The sequence below is a fragment of the Salvelinus fontinalis genome, chromosome 27 (genome assembly GCF_029448725.1).
Source record: "Salvelinus fontinalis isolate EN_2023a chromosome 27, ASM2944872v1, whole genome shotgun sequence".
In the NCBI taxonomy this organism is placed as follows: Eukaryota; Metazoa; Chordata; class Actinopteri; order Salmoniformes; family Salmonidae; genus Salvelinus; species Salvelinus fontinalis.
In genome coordinates this window covers 27,094,133-27,117,533 of record NC_074691.1, presented here as the reverse complement: position 1 = coordinate 27,117,533, position 23,401 = coordinate 27,094,133, and the positions used below count along the sequence as shown (strand labels likewise).

General features: G+C 43.1%; 1 protein-coding gene across 4 annotated transcripts in view; it reads left to right on the top strand.

Moving 5' to 3' along the window:
• The window catches only part of LOC129825376 (MAM domain-containing glycosylphosphatidylinositol anchor protein 2-like), a 416,697-nt gene that overhangs the window by 308,870 nt on the left and 84,426 nt on the right, over nucleotides 1–23,401 (top strand). For all 4 annotated transcript variants that reach the window (XM_055885438.1, XM_055885439.1, XM_055885437.1 and 1 more), the window contains exon 13: nucleotides 22,270–22,290. In XM_055885438.1, the coding sequence (XP_055741413.1) occupies nucleotides 22,270–22,290 (21 nt within the window). The remainder of the gene's footprint in view (nucleotides 1–22,269; nucleotides 22,291–23,401) is intronic.

Here is a 23,401-nt window from a genome sequence, read left to right as displayed (position 1 = left end):
ACTGGTTAAGTGATGCTCAGGCTATAGTTAGCAGATATCTTTTAGCTAAGCTAGGCTATAGGACCTGTGATTGAGAAGCACTCTGACACTGACTGTGCTGCTAGCTGTCAGACACACCGTCTGCCTGCCTGCGTGCTGCACCCTGAGATGAGCTGCTGCCCGAGTTCTGCAGTTTTGAATTATTCAGTTTTACTGCAGCTCATCAGAGCTGTGAGAAGCTGCTTCTGCAGCTCTGAGCAGCTCCTTGCCCTGGTGTGCGTGCGCATGCGTGTGTGTGTGTGTGTCTGTGTGCGTGTGTGCGTCTACATGCGTGTGCATGTGACTATACTAACAGCTAATTACAGTAGTGTAGGCCTGGAAATGGGCCAGGGACGGCACCAGCTCCCACTACTACACACCCACATGCTAGCAGACATGCTGCTGTATGCTAGGGATGTCTCACGTGACTGTGAGACTAGCATAGGAAATATTGTTGTAATTACCATTCTACTGTCATTATCACTCTCATACTGTATAGCATTCTCCAAATGAATACATTTAGAAACTGAGTGATGTAATGACATATGATGTACCTAGTGCAGGGTTCCCCAAGAGGCGGAACGCTGGCCGAATTTGGCCCACAGGTGGTTTTATTTGCCCCCCTCCCCCCCAAGTTTTCTTTTTCCCCTTTTTTTTCTCCCCAATTTCGTGATATCAAATTAATAGTTACAGTCTTGTCCCATTGCTCCAACTCCCGTACGGACTCGGGAGAGGCAAAGGTTAAGAGCCATGCATCCTGCGAAACACAACCCTGCCAAGCCGCACTGCTTCTTGACACACTTCCCACTTAACCCGGAAGCCAGCCGCACCAATGTGTTGGAGGAAACAGCGTACAACTGGCGACCGTGTCAGCGTGCATTCACCCGGCCCACCACAAGGGGTCGCTAGAGCGCGATGGGGCAAGGACATCCCGGTCGGCCAAACCCTCCCCTAACCCAGACGACTCTAGGCCAATTGTGCGCCGCCTCATGGGTCTCCCGGTCGCGACCGGCTGCGACACAGCCCGGGATCAAACCAGTGCCTTAGACCGTTGCTCCACTCTGGAGGCCCCCCTCCCACAAGTTTTCAGAGCAAAAAATAATAATATATATTAATATTTTTGGGGTGGGGGGTTGAATTGTCATTGTTGGACATAAAAGACTGTTAAAACATCAGGGAATCAGCGCCAAGTGATTTTAATTTAGGAAATCTGTTCCCAAGTATTCTCACGCATAATAGAGACGTGATCATATACCATTGTAAGGGAGGTTTCAAATGATTATGTTTTAGTCAAATTATATCTGTTCGGGCTTCTTGCGGTCAATTTGCTGTCTACAAGTGATTTGTAATTATGTTCTGGAGTCCCGATCATGCGCTCAAGAAAAGATTTGCCCGCGGCTGAATCTAGTTAATGATCCCTGCCCTAGTGCATCACATCATGTCATCAGGGAGGAGACATGCACAAGAATCTGATTAAAAAAGATATGTCATTATGTTAGTGTTAATTACAGTGTTATTATACCACCTGAGGTTCACTAGTTGATAGGAAATATAATTATCCCATATGTTTCATAGTGTTTTTGAGTTTGCAGGAAAGTAACATAATGACTATGGAGCAACATTAGACCAATTTCCTGTAGACCAAGATTAAGTTAACTCATCATTTGGTTCTGTGATGATGATGATGATGTAGGCTTACACAGCTTTTTAGGTCTGACAGGATGGCAGGATGAGCAATTCCTCCTTTTTGGGCAAACAGCAGAGGATAGCAGGTTTGCTGAGTTTGTTAGTGAAAACTGCTTAGTGTCCCAAGCTGGCTGTGGTATGAAGAATGGCTGTGTCACCAATCTCCCACAGACACACTCTGGGATTCTGCTGTTGTGACAAAGTCAGCAGCTGTTTGCTGATCTTTGCTTTCCAACAGCCCCTCCAAAACAGACTTAATGTGTGGGTGGCCCCTACCTGTCCCACACACATTGACAGTGTAGCAAAGACTCTCTATTACACGGTGTGTTTGTCCTGAAAGAATGAAATATCATGTCTGCCCTGGCAGAAACTGCAGTACCTGGTCAGAATACCAGCCAAAAGTGTGTGAGCATTCTGTCTCCCTGGCATGACCAAACCCTCACTAAATCTGACTGTGAGTATGTTCAGCACTGCTGTGTGACCTGTCTATCTCCCTCTAGCCCAGGTGAGGGGGTCACTGGTAAGCCAGTTGTGTGTTCCAGTTGAGGGGGTCACTGATAAGCTAGTTGTGTGATTCAGTCCTCTCCTGTTTGTGTCACTGCGTTCAGAGACTGGGCTGAGGCATGCCCTGCAGTTTACAATGCTGCTGTTAAGCTCATCCATTCAGAAGCTCAGAGTGATGGGAGTATAGTCACTCTCACCAATTTGTTTTCTCTTCTCTTACTTTGTCTTCTTTTTAATTTCTTCTACTCTCTTCTCTTTCCTCTTCTATCCCCTTCTCTCCTCTTCTACCCTCTTCTCTCCTCTTCTATCCTCTTATCTCCTCTTCTACCCTCTTCTCTCCTCTTCTACTCTCTTCTCTCCTCTTCTATCCCCTCCCCCCCTCTTCTATCCCCTTCCCCCCTCTTCTGTTCTCTTCTCTCCTCTTCTATCCCCTTCTCCCCTCTTCTACCATCTTCTCTCCTCTCTTCTCTCCTCTTTTCTCTTCTCTTTTCTCCTTTCATCTCTTTTCCTCTTCTGTGCTCTTCTGTCCTCTCCTCTCCTCACTTCTTTTCTCCTCTTCTCTTTTTGTCTCATCTTCTCTCCTCTCAGCACTTATCTTTTCCTCTTCTGTTCACTTCTCTCTTCTCTTTTCCTCTTCTGTTCACTTCTCTTCTCTCTTCTCTTTTCATCTTCTGTCCTCTTCTCTCCTCTCTTTTCCTTTTCTGTCCTCTTCTCTCTTCTCTTTTCCTCTTCTGTCCTCTCCTCTCCTCACTTATTTTCTCCTCTCTTCTCTTTTCATCTTCTGTACTCTTCTCTCCTCTCTTTTCCTTTTCTGTACTCTTCTCTCTTCTCTTTTCCTCTTCTGTCCTCTCCTCTCCTCTCTTTTCCTTGCCTCTCTCGATGCAGGAGACAAAATGGAAATTGAAGCACAATAATAGCCTGTAGTGCATACAGATAGAATAAGAGAGAAAAACAGAGTGAAAAGAGAGAGGGAAAGGGAAAACATTTCAAATGAAGGACACAGGGATGTGATCCCAAAGTTATTTCTGTCCTCGAGATTCAAGCAGTGTTTCTGGAATTCACAGTGATTATTCCGGTTGGCAGGTTTGAGCCGTGAACACGCCATCACACAGTCTTTAAGAGATGGCCCCTCACCAAGACCAGACCCTTTAAACGTGATTGATATGAATCTTGGAGAGAAAGCGTTGGCAGGGGATTGTAGGTTGTGGGGTTTATGAACGGTTGGGTTGTTCTGGCCTATCGGCATCTTGAGCCTTGCCATTAAACGCTTTGCTTTGTAATACAGTAGCGGACCAATGGACATGGAAACCTGCCAAGATGAAGTCACTGCCTCTCTCTGTGTGTGTGTGTGTGTGTGTGTGTGTGTGTGTGTGTGTGTGTGTGTGTGTGTGTGTGTGTGTGTGTGTGTGTGTGTGTGTGTGTGTGTGTGTGTGTGTGTGTGTGTGTGTGTGTGTGTGTGTGTGTGTGTGTGTGTGTGTGTGTGTGTGTGTGTGTGTGTGTGTGTCTTAGCCGGACCCTAGTGTGTGTGGCTGTAAATGAGCTCTTCGTATCACAGTCAACATGGTGGATTTGAAACAAGATGCACTGGCAAACCTATCTACTCTCCCTGGCAGACACATCTAGTAGAAACCTAGTCTCCTTGGCAGACACATCTAGTAGACTTCTAGTCTCCTTGGCAGACACATCTAGGAGAAACCTAGTCTCCTTGGCAAACCCATCTAGTAGACTTCTAGTCTTCCTGACAGACACATCTAGTCTCCCTGGCAGACACATCTAGTAGAAACCTAGTCTCCCTGGCAGACACATCTAGTAGAAACCTAGTCTCCCAGGCAGACACATCTAGTAGACTTCTAGTCTTCCTGACAGACACATCTAGTAGGCTTCTAGTCTCCCTGACAGACACATCTAGTAAACATCTAGTCTCCCTGGCAGACACATCTAGTAGACTTCTAGTCTCCCTGGCAGACACATCTAGTAGAAACCTAGTCTCCCTGGCAGACACATCTAGTAGACTTCGTCTCCCTGGCAGACACATCTAGTAGAAACCTAGTCTCCCTGGCAGACACATCTAGTAGACTTCTAGTCTCCCTGGCAGACACATCTAGTAGAAACCTAGTCTCCCTGGCAGACAAATCTAGTAGACTTCTAGTCTTCCTGACAGACACATCTAGTCTCCCTGGCAGACACATCAATCAATCAATCAATCAATTTTATTTTATATAGCCCTTCGTACATCAGATAATATCTCGAAGTGCTGTACAGAAACCCAGCCTAAAACCCCAAACAGCTAGAATGCAGGTGTAGAAGCATGGTGGCTAGGAAAAACTCCCTAGAAAGGCCAAAACCTAGGAAGAAACCTAGAGAGGAACCAGGCTATGAGGGGTGGCCAGTCCTCTTCTGGCTGTGCCGGGTGGAGATTATAACAGAACTATGCCAAGATGTTCAAAAATGTTCATAAGTGACAAGCATGGTCAAACAATAATCATGAACAATTTTCAGTTGGCTTTTCATAGCTGATCATTAAGAGTTGAAAAACAACAGGTCTGGGACAGGTGGCGGTTCCATAACCGCAGGCAGAACAGCTGAAACTGGAATAGCAGCAAGGCCAGGCGGACTGGGGACAGCAAGGAGTCACCACGGGCGGCAGTCCCGACGCATGGTCCTAGGGCCCAGGTCCTCCGAGAGAAAGAAAGAGAGAAGGAGAAAATTAGAGAGAGCCAAGATTTTCAAAATGTTCATAAATGACAAGCATAGTCAAATAATAATCAGGAATAAATCTCAGTTGGCTTTTCATAGCCGATCATTAAGAGTTGAAAACAGCAGGTCTGGGACAGGTAGGGGTTCCATAACCGCAGGCAGAAGAGTTGAAACTGGAATAGCAGCAAGGCCAGGCGGACTGGGGGCAGCAAGGAGTCACCACGGCCGGTAGTCCCGACGTATGGTCCTAGGGCTCAGGTCCTCCGAGAGAAAGAGAGAAGGAGAAAATTAGAGAGAGCCAAGATTTTCAAAATGTTCATAAATGACAAGCATGGTCAAATAATAATCAGGAATAAATCTCAGTTGGCTTTTCATAGCCGATCATTAAGAGTTGAAAACAGCAGGTCTGGGACAGGTAGGGGTTTCGTAACCGCAGGCAGAAACAGTTGAAACTGGAATAGCAGCAAGGCCGGGCGGACTGGGGACAGCAAGGTGTCAGCATGCCCGGTAGTCCTGACGTATGGTCCTAGGGCTCAGGTTCTCAGAGAGAAAGAGAGAACGAGAGAATTAGAGAGAGCATACTTAAATTCACACAGGACACTGGATAAGACAGGAGAAGTACTCCAGGTATAACCAACTGACCCTAGGCCCCCGACACATAAACTACTGCAGCATAAATACTGGAGGCTGAGACAGGAGCGGTCAGGAGACACTGTGGCCCCATCCGAAGAAACCCCCGGACAGGGCCAAACAGGAAGGATATAACCCCACCCACTCTGCCAAAGCACAGCCCCCACACCACTAGAGGGATATCCTCAACCACCAACTTACAATCCTGAGACAAGGCCGAGTATAGCCCACAAAGGTCTCCACTACAGCACAACCAAGGGGGGGCGCCAACCCAGACAGGAAGTTCACGTCAGTAACTCAACCCACTCAAGTGACGCACCCCTCCTAGGGACGGCATGAAAGAGCACCAGCAAGCCAGTGACTCAGCCCCAGTAACAGGGTTAGAGGCAGAGAATCCCAGTGGAGAGAGGGGAACCGGCCCTGGAGAGACAGCAAGGGCGGTTCGTTGCTCCAGAGCCTTTCCGTTCACCTTCACACTCCTGGGCCAGACTACACTCAATCATATGACCTACTGAAGAGATAAGTCTTCAGTAAAGACTTAAAGGTTGAGACCGAGTCTGCGTCTCTCACATGGGTAGGCAGACTGTTCCATAAAAATGGAGATCTATATGAGAAAGCCCTGCCTCCAGCTGTTTGCTTAGAAATTTTAGGGACAATTAGGAGGCCTGCGTCTTGTGACCGTAGCGTACGTGTAGGTATGTACGGCAGGACCAACTCGGAAAGATAGGTAGGAGCAAGCCCATGTAACGCTTTATAGGTTAACAGTAAAACCTTGAAATCAGCCCTTGCCTTAACAGGAAGCCAGTGTAGGGAAGCTAGCACTGGAGTAATATGATCAAATTTCTTGGTTCTAGTCAGGATTCTAGCAGCCGTATTTAGCACTAACTGAAGTTTATTTAGTGCTTTATCCGGGTAGCCGGAAAGTAGAGCATTGCAGTAGTCTAACCTAGAAGTAACAAATGCATGGATTAATTTTTCTGCATCATTTTTGGACAGAAAATTTCTGATTTTTGCAATGTTACGTAGATGGAAAAAAGCTGTCCTTGAAACAGTCTTGATATGTTCGTCAAAAGAGAGATCAGGGTCAAGAGTAACGCCGAGGTCCTTCACAGTTTTATTTGAGACGACTTTACAACCATCAAGATGAATTGTCAGATTTAACAGAAGATCTCTTTGTTTCTTGGGACCTAGAACAAGCATCTCTGTTTTGTCCGAGTTTAAAAGTAGAACGTTTTCAGCCATCCACTTCCTTATGTCTGAAACACAGGCTTCTAGCGAGGGCAATTTTGGGGCTTCACCATGTTTCATTGAAATGTACAGCTGTGTGTCATCCGCATAGCAGTGAAAGTTAACATTATGTTTTCGAATAACATCCCCAAGAGGTAAAATATATAGTGAAAACAATAGTGGTCCTAAAACGGAACCTTGAGGAACACCGAAATGTACAGTTGATTTGTCAGAGGACAGACCATTCACAGAGACAAACTGATATCTTTCCGACAGGTAAGATCTAAACCAGGCCAGAACTTGTCCGTGTAGACCAATTTGGGTTTCCAGTCTCTCCAAAAGAATGTGGTGATCGATGGTGTCAAAGGCAGCACTAAGGTCTAGTAGCACGAGGACAGATGCAGAGCCTCGGTCTGACGCCATTAAAAGGTAATTTACCACCTTCACAAGTGCAGTCTCAGTGCTATGATGGGGTCTAAAACCAGACTGAAGCATTTCGTATACATTGTTTGTCTTCAGAAAGGCAGTGAGTTGCTGCGCAACAGCTTTTTCTAACATTTTTGAGAGGAATGGAAGATTCGATATAGGCCGATAGTTTTTTATATTTTCCGGGTCAAGGTTTGGCTTTTTCAAGAGAGGCTTTATTACTGCCACTTTTAGTGAGTTTGGTACACATCCGGTGGATAGAGAGCTGTTTATTATGTTCAACATAGGAGGGCCAAGCACAGGAAGCAGCTCCTTCAGCAGTTTAGTAGGAATAGGATCCAGTATGCAGCTTGAAGGTTTAGAGGCCATGATTATTTTCATCATTGTGTCAAGAGATATAGTACTAAAACACTTAAGTGTCTCTCCCGATCCCAGGCCCTCGCAGAGCTGTGCAGATCCAGGACAGCTAAGCCCTGGAGGAATACGCAGATTCAAAGAGGAGTCCGTAATTTGCTTTCTAATGGTCATGATCTTTTCCTCAAAGAAGTTCATGAATTTATTACTGCTGAAGTGAAAGCCATCCTCTCTTGGGGAATGCTGCTTTTTAGTTAGCTTTGCAACAGTATCAAAAATAAATTTTGGATTGTTCTTATTTTCCTCGATTAAGTTGGAAAAGTAGGATGATCGAGCAGCAGTGAGGGCTCTTCAGTACTGCACGGTACTGTCTTTCCAAGCTAGTCGGAAGACTTCCAGTTTTGTGTGGCGCCATTTCCGTTCCAATTTCCTGGAAGCTTGCTTCAAAGCTCGGGTATTTTCTGTATACCAGGGAGCTAGTTTCTTATGACAAATGTTTTTCGTTTTTAGGGGTGCAACTGCATCTAGGGTATTGCGCAAGGTTAAATTGAGTTCCTCAGTTAAGTGGTTAACTGATTTTTGTCCTCTGACGTCCTTGGGTAGGCAGAAGGAGTCTGGAAGGGCATCAAGGAATTTTTGTGTTGTCTGAGAATTTATAGCACGACTTTTGATGCTCCTTGGTTGGGGTCTGAGCAGATTATTTGTTGCGATTGCAAACGTAATAAAATGGTGGTCCGATAGTCCAGGATTATGTGGAAAAACATTAAGATCTACAACATTTATTCCATGGGACAAAACTAGGTCCAGAGTATGACTGTGGCAGTGAGTAGGTCCAGAGACATGTTGGACAAAACCCACTGAGTCGATGATGGCTCCGAAAGACTTTTGGAGTGGGTCTGTGGACTTCTCCATGTGAATATTAAAATCACCAAAAATTAGAATATGATCTGCTATGACTACAAGGTCTGATAGGAATTCAGGAAACTCAGAGAGGAACGCTGTATATGGCCCAAGAGGCCTGTAAACAGTAGCTATAAAAAGTGATTGAGTAGGCTGCATAGATTTCATGACTAGAAGCTCAAAAGACGAAAACGCCATTTTTTTTTTTGTAAATTAAAATTTGCTATCGTAGATGTTAGCAACACCTCCGCCTTTGCGGGATGCACGGGGGATATGGTCACTAGTGTAACCAGGAGGTGAGGCCTCATTTAACACAGTAAATTCATCAGGCTTAAGCCATGTTTCAGTCAGGCCAATCACATCAAGATTATGATCAGTGATTAGTTCATTGACTATGACTGCCTTTGAAGTGAGGGATCTAACATTAAGTAACCCTATTTTGAGATGTGAGGTATCACGATCTCTTTCAATAATGGCAGGAATGGAGGAGGTCTTTATCCTAATAAGATTGCTAAGGCGAACACCGCCATGTTTAGTTTTGCCCAACCTAGGTCGAGGCACAGACACAGTCTCAATGGGTATGGCTGAGCTGACTACACTGACTGTGCTATTGGCAGACTCCACTAAGCTGGCAGGTTGGCAAACAGCCTGCTGCCTGGCCTGCACCCTATTTCATTGTGGGGCTAAAGGAGTTAGAGCCCTATCTATGTTGGTAGATAAGATGAGAGCACCCCTCCAGGTAGGATGGAGTCCGTCACTCCTTAGCAGGTCAGGCTTGGTCCTGTTTGTGGGTGAGTCCCAGAAAGAGGGCCAATTATCTACAAATTCTATCTTTTGGGAGGGGCAGAAAACAGTTTTCAACCAGCGATTGAGTGCTGAGACTCTGCTGTAGAGCTCGTCACTCCCCCTAACTGGGAGGGGGCCAGAGACAATTACTCGATGCCGACACATCTTTCTAGCTGATTTACACGCTGAAGCTATGTTGCACTTGGTGACCTCTGACTGTTTCATCCTAACATCGTTGGTGCCGACGTGGATAACAATATCTCTATACTCTCTACACTCGCCAGATTTAGCTTTAGCCAGCACCATCTTAAGATTAGCCTTAACGTCGGTAGCCCTGCCCCCTGGTAAACAGTGTATGATCGCTGGGTGATTCGTTTTAAGTCTAATACTGCGGGTAATGGAGTCGCCAATGACTAGGGTTTTCAATTTGTCAGAGCTAACGGTGGGAGCCTTCGGCGTCTCAGACCCCGTAACGGGAGGAGTAGAGACAAGAGAAGACTCAGACTCAGACTCCGACTCGCTACATAATGGGGAAAACCGGTTGAAAGTTTCTGTCGGCTGAATGAGCGACACCGGTTGAGCATTCCAACAGCATTTCCCTCCAGAAGCCATGAGAAAGTTGTCCGGCTGCGGGGACTGTGCGGGGGGATTTATACTAACGTTACTATCTGTACTTACTGGTGGCACAGACGCTGTTTCTTCCTTTCCTACACTGAAATTACCCTTGCCTAACGATTGCGTCTGAAGCTGGGCTTGCAGCACAGCTATTTTCGCCGTAAGGCGATCGTTCTCCTGTATATTATGAGTACAGCGACTGCAATTAGAAGACATCATGTTAACCTGTCTAGGATCAGCGTGGCGCTAGCGGCACACCCCCCCCCCCCCCCACTGAAAAACCAGTGCCGCGAAATTCAAAAAAAATATTTTTTTAAAATATTTAACTTTCACACATTAAAGTCCAATACAGCTAATGAAAGACACAGATCTTATGAATCCAGTCAACATTTCCGATTTTTAAAATGTTTTACAGGGAAGACACAATATGTAAAGATGTACATCTATTACCTAAAAACACATTAGCATAATCCACCATCTTTTATTTGTCCACCAACACCAGTAGCCATCACCAATTCGGCTAAACTAAGATATTTATAGCCCCTAACCAACAAAAAAACTCATTAGATGACAGTCTGATAACATATTTATGGTATGGGATAGGTTTTGTTAGAAAAAAGTGCATATTTCAGGTAGATGGCATAGTTTTCAATTGCACCCACCATCACAAATGGACTAGAATAATTACAATGAGCAACGTGTTTACCTAACTACTAATCATCAAACATTTCGTAAAAATACACAGCATACACGAATCGAAAGACACAGATCCTGTGAATACAGACAATATTTCAGATTTTCTAAGTGTCTTACAGCGAAAACACAATAAATCGTTATATTAGCTTAGCACATAGCAATTAGCAGCCCAGCATTGATTCTAGCCAAAGTGAGCGATAAAAGTCAACATCGCCAAAAGATATTAATTTTTTCACTAACCTTCTCAGAATTCTTCCGATGACACTCCTGTAACATCACATTACAACATGCATATACAGTTTGATCGAAAATGTTTATATTTAGCCACCAAAATCATGGTTAGACAATGTGAAATGTAGCTCAGCTGGTCAGAAAATGTCCTTGCGCCACTTAGACAGTGATCTACTCTTATACATAAATACTCATAAACGTGACTAAAAAATATAGGGTGGACAGGGATTGATAGACAATTTAATTCTTAATACAATTGCGTTATTACATTTTTTAATTTATCCTTACTTTTCAATACAGTTTGCGCCAAGCGAAGCTACGTCAAAAAACATGGCGTCCTAAGCCACTAAAATGTTTCGACAGAAACACGATTTATCATAATAAAAATGTCCTACCTTGAGCTGTTCTTCCATCAGTATCTTGGGCAAAGGATCCTTTCTTGGGAGAAATCGTCTTTTGGTGGAAAGCTGTCCTCTTGCCATGTGGAAATGTCAACTACGTTCGGGATGAACTGAAAAGCGTGCCCAACTTTTCACATCGTTGCAAAAATAAATGTCCCAAAATCGCACTAAACGGATATAAATTGCTATAAAACGCTTTAAATTAACTACTTTATGATGTTTGTAACTCCTATAACGAGTGAAAAGATGACCGGAGAAATATAACAGGCTAAACTAACGCTTGGAACAGGAGAGGGTCGGTGTCTTCCACGCGCGTTACGCAGCTCCCAAAGAATGACTAGCTTCAGAGTTTTTTCATTTGTAGGGCCTGTGAACGCGCAATCGAGCCCGTTGGAATCGTCATCACGTAAAGGCATCCAGGGGAAGACGTAAGAAGTGTCCGTATAGTCATAGCAACGACAGTGCCCTTTTAACTGACTTCAGAAAAGTGGCCAACATTTCTCAAATCTGACTCCATGTCAGGGAAATTGCTGTAGAATGGGCTCTGTTCCACTTAGAGACAAAATTTCAACTCCTATAGAAACTATAGACTGTTTTCTATCCAATAATAATAATAATATGCATATTGTACGATCAAGGATTTTGTGGGAAGCCGTTTAAAAAATTAGCCACATTAGCATAAATAGTCTAAACAGCGCCCCCATCCCCAACAGGTTAATGTTACTACTTAGCTTCGGCTGTTGAAGGTGTTGACGAACCATGTCCAGATAAAGCGTCCGGAGTGAAAAAGTTGAATGAGGGAAAAAAGTTGCGATGGAAAAACTAAAAATATAAACGGTAATTAAAAACAGAAACAAAACAAAAAACGTAAAGTTGTCAGCTAGCAAAGTAAAGTAAAGTTGGCAGCAAAACGCACAGCAACAAAACGCACAGCAACACGTCTGCAGATTCAACATCTAGTCTCCCTGGCAGACACATCTAGTAAACATCTAGTCTCCCTGGCAGACACATCTAGTAAACATCTAGTCTCCCTGTCAGACACATCTAGTAAACATCTAGTCTCCCTGTCAGACACATCTAGTAAACATCTAGTCTCCCTGTCAGACACATTTAGTCTCCCTAACAGACACATATAGTCTCCCTGGCAGATGCTTTGGAGTATATCATGGTGTTCAAGAGAATTGAGTTTAAATAAAGTGTATACTGACTCTGTAAAGTTCACGTTTAAATAAGGTATTACTTAGAAGTGTACCTACAAGCATACAAGCAAAGAGTACACTAATATACTCTAGCCTAGTCCTAACTGTTACAATTACTCTATCTCTCATCATCTTTCGTTAATTGAACCATTTGTGTGGGAACAATGGAGAAATGGAGGATCATTTTAAGTCTTCACAGCTTGCCTTGGAGCTCTTTAGCACCCACAGTTGACACAGTATGACGCAATTTCCAGTCTATAACATATTCAGTAGGCACCTCAAATGTCTGTACGCTATAGGGAACACAATGTCTTTGATGGGCCAGTCATAACTTGTTGTTCAGGAACTGCTACTGCACCTGGACAATCAGACCAAATAATGTTTAAGCATGCTGTGACAATACTTACTGTCAAGTTCGGTCTATTGTGTCTGCTCGTAAAACACAATTACTACACGAAATAGAAATGAAAATATATTTGTAATGGCACTGCTTGGCATGAAGTGGGTGTGGGTGGGTGTGTCGTGGAGAGGGTAGAGGGGGAAAGATATGACTGAAATAGACATTCATTTAGACTATGGCTGTGTGACTCAGAGGCTGCAGGTAAAATATCAGTCAAATGAAACATATTTTCATAAGCAAGGCCTCAGAAAATGGTAGAGAGAGAGAAATGTGGAAAGAGTGCGAATCGGAGGAGAGAGCGATAGAGGAGGGGAAACAAGAGAGAGAAAGGAGAAATTGGGAGAGGAAAGAGAAAAAGAGAGGAAAGAGATTCGGCTTGGGAGTGCTCACTAGAGAATAGAAGAATAGAACTGTCAGAAAAATCAGCAGCATCTGTTTCCAGGCCCGCGGCTAAAGCATAAAACTATTCTCTCAACCAGAATGATTCCACTCTGTGGAGCCTTTTATTTCTCTGCTGCACTGTGGAACTACAGTGTTTGGACATGGGATTCAGTCTCATTGATATGCTTGGAAATATAAAAGGGCCTATAGCTACATCTCCTTAATCTTTTACTCCAAACTGTAGGCATACTGTATGCCAGGGATCATCAACTAGATTCAGCCGTGGGTCTATTTTTTATTTTCTTGAGCAGATGGTCAGGGCGCCGTAACATAATAACAAATGATTTGTAGATGTTATTATCTTCGGAAGTGTCGGAATACTGAGGAAAAGATATCCTAAATTAAAATCACTTGCAGCTGATTTCCTGATGTTTTTACAATGTTTTATGTCCAACAATGACATTACATTTTTTATTATTATTACTTTGCTCAGAAAACTTGTCGGGGGGGGGGGGGGCAAATAAAACCTGCGGGCCGCCAGTTGGGGAACCCTGCTGGATGCTTTAAACTATTCAACCTCTCAAGTCAATGTGTTTGAATGAGTGGGACTGCTACAAGGCTGCAACAGTTATTTTACCTTTAGAATTGATTTGTGTCTGTCCTCATTATAGGAAAAACATCATGGTTGACTGTTGGATTTCTCAATACACAATCACAAAGACACCAGTTTTCATGCTTCTGCTATTGGCTGGCAGCAGCTGTTAGGGCAAACAGACACACCCACAGTGACTCACCTAGAAGTGGTTCCTTTAGAAAGGGGCTGTCCAAATATTGTGGTGACCCTGGCAGTTGCAGCACAAAATATTGTTTTCCTGTCTCTGGGTGTACTGTTTAGTTCTGACCAAATCGCCCTCTAGTGGCCTGAAGGGTGGAATATTACTAAAAATAAAATCATAATTCCATAATTAATAAACATCTGGTGTTTATGTCAAACGGTTTTGTTATATTTCAGTCTTCTGTGATGTATAGAAAGTGTAATATTGGGATGAAAACTCAAAATGTAATACATTTAAACTCTATGACATGGTAAATGTATCTTCTTTGTTTTAAGACCATAACAATGTGTTTGATGTGTATACTTTAGTTTCAAAGTATAATTGTTTAAGACTACCAAGAAACACTCTGTGTGACCCTGATTTAGCCAACAGCAGTATTATTAACAAAAGAGGCTTATTCGGTTCCTGCAGTGTCTCCTCTATCTGTAGGAAGAGTGCATTGAGAGTGTACTGTATAGGAAGTAGCCTATAGGCAGCGTAGGTTCAGGGCTCTTGTCCTTCATCATGAGGGGAAGTTGCAGAACTGTCTAGTTTTGCTACAGCCATGCTCAGTCACAGTATAACTTCCTAACAAACCACTGTAAAGAGGGCCTTGGTCAAACAACCCTTGGACTACAACAAAAAGTATATAGAAGAAGAGTAATATCCATTAGACACTTGCAAGATGATGTGTGAAACTTTCCATAAAGGACAAAAATGTCCTTCTTGCTTTCATTCTCTCATCTCCTCTCCCAATTCCTCTCCTATCATTTCTTTTTCTCTCCTCTGCTCTCTTATCTTCCTTTCATCTCCTCATCTCTTCTCTTCTTCTCTCCTTTCCTCTTCTCTCCTCTCCTTTCCTTTCCTCTCCTCTCTTTTCCTCTTCTGTCCTCTTCTCTCCTTTCCTCTCCTCTCTTTTCCTCTTCTGTCCTCTTCTCTCCTTTCCTCTTCTCTCCTCTCCTTTCCTCTTCTCTCTCCTCTCCTCTTTTCACCTTCAGCTACTTTTATTTCCCATCGTCCTCTCCCTCCCTCTTAATCTCCTCTTTCCACTGTCTCTTATTTCCTGTCCTCCTTCTTCCTTTTCTTGCCATGGATTGACAAACAGCTGTGTTTATAGCTAAAGGACCGCCTCACAACAATAAGTCTGAAAAATGGCTCTCTTTTCTTTTATCTCCATGAATCGCCTCTATTTCAGTTTGCCTCAGTGTATAGGGGACGTGGCTGTCCCTTCAGTTCTTAACCAATGTTTTCGTTTTGGGAATGATTTGTTAATACTTCAAATCAAATTTAATCGAGTGGATTAAAATCTATTCCTTCCATGAGTTGCTGAGTTCCATAAATCATTGCCAGTAGCTGTAACACAGTTCTGCGGTTAAGCTGAAGTTGCACATCTATTCACGGGGACAGGAATCTAACATTAAAAAGCTCATGCATCTTCCTGACAGCTTAAATTGTATTTACTCCACACAAAAATGAGCTGCAGGGCTAACTGGTTTAAATTGAGGGAAAAAAACAACAGTGTTTTTTACCCTTGACCTTTCTGTGTTTGCCACCTGGCTAAACCATCTTAAATTATCAATGAAGAATATTGATGAAGCCAGGCAGAAGAGTGGCAGGTAGAATGCACAATGACCCTGACAGGTATTTTAATAAGAGGGACACTCTACTGGATCCTGTTCTGTGGATTATATTTCTGTAACTGGCACAACCGTCTTTTAGTGGAATGTCACCAGTGTTGCTCTGGAATATTAAAGTATTCTTCTCATGTTTATGTAACTGTAGTGATATAATAGATAGGTCACCAGTGTAGCTCTAGAATATTATAGTTAATAAAAATCAAATGCAAGCATACGTTTGTTTTATTAACACGGAATAATGAGTAGAAAGGTGAGGTCACAGACTGTTTCCCAACTCATTCATTTAGGCTCTCTACAAAGAACTCGTTACAGGCCACCATCAGCTCAGAAACCAAAATGACAAACTCCTGAAAGACCAGTGGGTTGCCTGATATAATTTACAGGGATGACTTTTCCAGACTACCTGACCAGGGAAAACGCTGGGCCCTAGTATAGTTTGTTATACGAGGCCCTTCGTTTTTCCTCATCACCCCACATGTTCAGGGAAATCTCCTGGGGCCTCATTTATAACCGTTGCACACAAAATTTCTGCGCACGCCATTTCTGAAAACTCTGAGCATGTACACAAAAATGTAGATTTATTAACTTGGCACATGCCATACATACTCATGTTTCCTGTGGTAAAACTGTGCTCGTGAACGAGCATTAAAAATCCACCTGGAAAACACCTCCATACACATACAGTCAAATATTTTGCATAAGCTACCGGTCTATTGATTGTGTTGGTAGAATGTTTTCATACACATTTATGCTGTATCTGGAAAAGGACAGTGTCAGTTTCTGAACAAGAAAACAATAGCAAATTGTCGTGGACCTGTCTACAAAATGTTTGAATTTAACAAAGTTTTAAATCGACTTTTCCCCCCAACCTAAATATTATGGACTGGCTGTGAATTCTGAAAAATTGTAGGGCAGGCTACAAAAAAAAGAAAATGCAATTACAATACTTACAGTAGTTAGATGTTTTAATTTATTTTTCATAGTACAACTGATATTCATCACTGCATTGTTGGGAAAGAGCAAGAAAGAAAGGCATTTCACTGTAATCGTGCACATGACAATAAAAACTTGAAACTTGATACATAGGCCAACTTCAATGTGAAAGATCAGCTGTTAAATTCTATATATTTGGCTTCTAGGTCCAATTAAGTTAGAGATTCACATGGTAATTTGTTGTATGACTCCTTTGGGAATAGGAACCCATCATGGCCAGAAAAGGTGAGGAATATATTCTGCAAGGGTTATGAAAATGTCAAATTATTTTAGATGAAACATTTTTTTTTACACAAATTTCTGCTCTTCTCAGTAATGGCAAATATTTTTTAGGAATAAGCTTTTCACCATATCCCCCATTTGCACAAAATACCTACTTGCCAGCTTGCAATTAGGGCTGTGGTGGGCATTACATTTTGTCAGCCGGTGATTTTCAAGCAAATAACTGCCGGTCTCCTGGCTTCCATGCATAGCCTACAAGCCACCGGTGCAGACCTTTGGAACATCTACATTTAAAAAGTCTAATAAATCAATTTAATATAGCCTACACCATCACAATAAATCCATTATTTATTTTAGATAGGTCTAAAGAAATATGATATGAAAAAAATATATAGATTTCAGAAGAACAGAATAGCGTACTATGAGTTGTCCTTATGTTAGGCCCTGATCTGGCTGTGTCATATGGCTGTGGGCTACACTAGTTCATTTAGCAGGCCCTGATCTGGCTGTGTCATATGGCTGTGGGCTACACTAGTTCATTTAGCAGGCCCTGATCTGGCTGTGTCATATGGCTGTGGGCTACACTAGTTCATTTAGCAGGCCCTGATCTGGCTATGTCATATGGCTGTGGGCTACACTACTTCATTTAGCAGGCCCTGATCTGGCTGTGTCATATGGCTGTGGGCTACACTAGTTCATTTAGCAGGCCCTGATCTGGCTATGCCATATGGCTGTGGGCTACACTAGTTCATTTAGCAGGCCCTGATCTGGCTGTGTCATATGGCTGTGGGCTACACTAGTTCATTTAGCAGGCCCTGATCTGGCTATGCCATATGGCTGTGGGCTACACTAGTTCATTTAGCAGGCCCTGATCTGGCTGTGTCATATGGCTGTGGGCTACACTAGTTCATTTAGCAGGCCCTGATCTGGCTGTGTCATATGGCTGTGGGCTACACTAGTTCATTTAGCAGGCCCTGATCTGGCTGTGTCATATGGCTGTGGACGACACTAGTTCATTTAGCAGGCCCTCATCTGGCTGTGTCATATGCCTGTGGGCTACACTAGTTCATTTAGCAGGCCCTGATCTGGCTGTGTCATATGGCTGTGGGCTACACTAGTTCATTTAGCAGGCCCTGATCTGGCTGTGTCATATGGCTGTGGGCTACACTAGTTCATTTAGCAGGCCCTGATCTGGCTGTGTCATATGGCTGTGGACGACACTAGTTCATTTAGCAGGCCCTCATCTGGCTGTGTCATATGCCTGTGGGCTACACTAGTTCATTTAGCAGGCCCTGATCTGGCTGTGTCATATGGCTGTGGGCTACACTAGTTCATTTAGCAGGCCCTAAACTGGCTGTGTCATATGGCTGTGGGCTACACTAGTTCATTTAGCAGGCCCTGATCTGAATATGTCATATGGCTGTGGGCTACACTACTTCATTTAGCAGGCCCTGATCTGGCTATGCCATATGGCTGTGGGCTACACTAGTTCATTTAGCAGGCCCTGATCTGGCTATGCCATATGGCTGTGGGCTACACTAGTTCATTTAGCAGGCCCTGATCTGGCTGTGTCATATGGCTGTGGGCTACACTAGTTCATTTAGCAGACAATATTTGCGTAGAATTCCATGTCATCATTTTATTTGATAGTATGAAGAATACAATTGAATAAAATAGAAAGGATATTTTCTCCAAATGATTTGAGGGAGTGTGCACATGCGGCTATTCTGTGTTGAGCATTTAACAGGAAACAGGTCCTCCTATATGCATTTAGAGTTATTTATGCAACTTTAGTTGTGATTAAAATGTTAAGCTGTATGTTTTGATTTTTAATACATTCTAAAGTTGCATGATACAACTGTAAAGATTTTTTTAAATTAAGTTGCATGAAAGGCATGAGCTCTGCTTTGTTTTTTTGCGCAGGCTCCGCACTCTTCATCAGTCTCTCATTCACAATTTGACAAGCACTTGATAATGCCTCGAACTTCCCAGCAGCATCACCCTTGTGTGGCCGTAATATCACCTAAAGAAATCCATGCCTTTTGCAGACAGTGGCCATTGTGCCCTTGGGCTGAAATAATCATTATAATTCCCTTCTCCCAGCTGCGTGCTCCGAAACGCCTCTCACTCACATGGGTTTCTCAGAAATCTCCCACATCGTGGGACGCAAATGCGCGCATCCTTCATATCGAATTCCGAGGCGCATATTTAAAATGTTGGAAGAACTGTCCACATTTACCTTTCGTCAGCCAACAAGATGAGTAGGCCTAACAAACAGCAAAAGGACTGGCCTATGTCAAACTACTATCCCACATAGTATAAAAGTTTAACTATTCTATTGGTCAACTTGTCCTTCTGTGTAAAAAAATGTATACTCCAAACATACTCTGGGACAGTTGTGTTATGCGATAGATCCCAAATTAATACAACCACGAGCATCAAAATTATCTTAAAAGCATTGCGAATGATGTAACAGGTCAGAATTTTTAGCTTAAAATGTTGATAAACTATTAGGCTATTTCTTCACATTATAAGCGCAGCAATGCGCACACGACAGTAGGCTATAAGCGTGAATGTTCCAAAATGCTCTCAATTAGCGGGAAAACACCATACTCATAAGTATCCCCAAATGCGATTATGAATGTAATGCTTTTTTATGGTGAAAATTATCTTCCTCAAACTTGAAACTCGAGCAGTGCCTATGTATGCCAGCGGTGCCTATGTATGCCATGCTCTACACCAGTTGTAAAGTGGATTAATTTGCATAATTTTAAGAAGTTATTTTGCCACTTTAGTTGTGATACAAACCTTATCAAAACATATAGGCCTGTGGGCTAGGCTAAGGAGGTGTGATACAAACCGTATCAAAACATATAGGCCTGTGGGCTAGGCTAAGGAGGTGTGATACAAACCGTATCAAAACATATAGGCCTGTGGGCTAGGCTAAGGAGGTGTGATACAAACCTTATCAAAACATATAGGCCTGTGGGCTAGGCTAAGGAGGTGTGATACAAACCTTATCTAAACATATAGGCCTGTTGGCTAGGCTAAGGAGGTGTGATACAAACCTTATCAAAACATATAGGCCTGTGGGCTAGGCTAAGGAGGTGTGATACAAACCTTATCAAAACATATAGGCCTGTGGGCTAGGCTAAGGAGGTGTGATACAAACCTTATCAAAACATATAGGCCTGTGGGCTAGGCTAAGGAGGTGTGATACAAACCGTATCAAAACATATAGGCCTGTGGGCTAGGCTAAGGAGGTGTGATACAAACCGTATCAAAACATATAGGCCTGTGGGCTAGGCTAAGGAGGTGTGATACAAACCGTATCAAAACATATAGGCCTGTGGGCTAGGCTAAGGAGGTGTGATACAAATCGTATCAAAACATATAGGCCTGTGGGCTAGGCTAAGGAGGTGTGATACAAACCGTATCAAAACATATAGGCCTGTGGGCTAGGCTAAGGAGGTGTGATACAAACCGTATCAAAACATATAGGCCTGTGGGCTAGGCTAAGGAGGTGTGATACAAACCGTATCAAAACATATAGGCCTGTGGGCTAGGCTAAGGAGGTGTGATACAAACCGTATCAAAACATATAGGCCTGTTGGCTAGGCTAAGGAGGTGTGATACAAACCGTATCAAAACATATAGGCCTGTGGGCTAGGCTAAGGAGGTGTGATACAAACCGTATCAAAACATATAGGCCTGTGGGCTAGGCTAAGGAGGTGTGATACAAACCGTATCAAAACATATAGGCCTGTGGGCTAGGCTAAGGAGGTGTGATACAAACCGTATCAAAACATATAGGCCTGTGGGCTAGGCTAAGGAGGTGTGATACAAATCGTATCAAAACATATAGGCCTGTGGGCTAGGCTAAGGAGGTGTGATACAAACCGTATCAAAACATATAGGCCTGTGGGCTAGGCTAAGGAGGTGTGATACAAACCGTATCAAAACATATAGGCCTGTGGGCTAGGCTAAGGAGGTGTGATACAAACCGTATCAAAACATATAGGCCTGTGGGCTAGGCTAAGGAGGTGTGATACAAACCGTATCAAAACATATAGGCCTGTGGGCTAGGCTAAGGAGGTGTGCGACTATGATTTGAAAAAGTCGCCAAAAAAAGTAATGCGCTGTTTCTTGCCTTAGTGCACGCAAGCTGGGCATCATTATAATAATTCACAAGTGACAGGCTAATATTGTCACTCATCAGACTATTCTTGATTGAATCTTGTCTTTGCATATTATTTAGTATATGTGTGAAATGTGTATTTTGATTTATAATGGACTATTATCATGCACATGTCTCGGAACAGGGGACATGAGTTCATGGGCACTCATGAAAAGTTTGATTTGATTTTCAATTACATTTGCATCGATGTCAGAGTGATTAGAAGGACAATAGAGTGCTGAGTACCAGGAAGTTAGCAAGTTTGGTAGGCTACTAATGACCATCAGCAGCATCAGAGCTTGGAGAAGCCTAGTTACCGTGACTAAATGGTCATGTGGAATTCGAATGCGGTCATGACTCGTCACCGCCGGTGTGGCAGTAATATAGTAGCAGATGTGCGTGTGCATGGTCTAAAGTTTGCTGGGACATAAGCACATCCTCACATCAAGTAAACATGTTATAAACGACAACTTTTGCATGAAAACTGGTGCAAATTTTGGGGTATATTTTGTACGTACGCACGATTTATAAATGAGGCCGCTGGCCCTTATCAAACACAACCAACAGAAAGGCTATTCCTACAAATTAGTGAGATGAGTGAGATGTCTCACATGCCTCAAAGTTTATGTAATGTGCTTGTGAGTGGAAGTTGCCGTTGGTACGGACATCAGTATGGCAAATTAACGGAATAGTAATCATCTGTTTTATCTGGTCGGGCTGTTCTTAGTAGTCCCACTCTCACACAATAGATAGCACAGAGGGGGAAGTGTGTGTGTGTGTATGTGCACGTTTGCGTGTGTGTGTGTACACTCATCCGTGTGGACAGATTTGTATCCTCTTTATTTCAAATGTCTTTCATTTGTTCTTGGATCCATTCCTATCTTTACTCTGATAATGATTGTCTCTGCTGCACTGGAGATGATTTCTATCTCAGTTATGCCATTTAAAAGTTGATTAAACATTTCCATTTCCAATTAAAATCTATAATTGTACTCTGAGAGAATGTGTCGCTAGAAGTTGAGATGATGGCCACCAGGAAACAGAATTCAAAGTTTACCAGCTGCTAATGTTCAATCATTACAAATGTCAGGTTATGTTTGTGTGCTGTTTTGGGTGTAACGGTACCTTTTGACATTCTGTGACATTCTCTCCCATTACTCCACACACCTCAAGAGCAACACCCAAACCCTTCTATATGAGTCAGCAAACTGCTGTTTAAATGATGGAAGACTATTGTATTGTTTACTGATGACTACCTCGCTTTTGATTTTCAGCTCCCGTCAACCCTCACCTGAGTAAGTAACAGTTTGTTTCGTTTCTCACATCACTTAGCATGTCTCAGAGTATGATGAGGACATTGATGAGGACATACCACCCTGCATACCACTACTGGCTTGCTTCTGAAGCTAAGCAGGGTTGGTCCTGGTCAGGCCCTGGATGGGAGACCAGATGCTGCTGGAAGTGGTGTTGGAGGGCCAGTAGGAGGCACTCTTTCCTCTGGTCTAAAAAAAAAATCCCAATGCCCCAGGGCAGTGATTGGGGACACTGCCCTGTGTAGGGTACCGTCTTTCGGATGTGACGTTAAACGGGTGTCCTGACTTTAATGACTCGCGTCATTAAAGATCCCATGGCACTTATCGTAAGAGTAGGGGTGTTAACCCCGGTGTCCTGGCTAAATTCCCAATCTGGCCCTCAAACCATCATTGTCACCTAATAATCCCCAGTTTACAATTGGCTCATTCATCCCCCTCCTCTCCCCTGTAACTATTCCCCAGGTCGTTGCTGCAAATGAGAACGTGTTCTCAGTCAACTTACCTGGTAAAATAACGGTAAAATAAAATAAAAATAATCATTCTCACCCTTAACTAGGCAGAGCTGAGCAGCCCTGCCAGAATCCTGTTGAGTATTTTTCCTGTAATATACTTTATAACGACACTGGAAAGAATAGAATGCATTAATGATCACTACACACACACATGCTGTGTGTGGTGGGATGGGGGATATCAGTGGAATCTTTGTGTGTGTGTGTGTGTGTGTGTGTGTGTGTGTGTGTGTGTGTGTGTGTGTGTGTGTGTGTGTGTGTGTGTGTGTGTGTGTGTGTGTGTGTGTGTGTGTGTGTGTGTGTGTGTGTGTGTGTGTGTGTGTGTGTGTGTGTGTGTGTGTGTGTGTGTGTGTGTGGTGCTCATTAATGCATTCTATGTGTTCTCTCCAATGTTCTCACATTATGTTATAATCAGGTCCCATGTAACTTACGGAAAACCTCCACATTAACGTCTCCCTACTTCACAAACACTCGCTTGCTAAAGCATATTGTGTAATTGCGTTGGGTTAGCAGTTAGCACATACAAATATAATAATTTATTACCAGCATCATTATCAAACCCCCTATAGATTGCAGCCAATCTT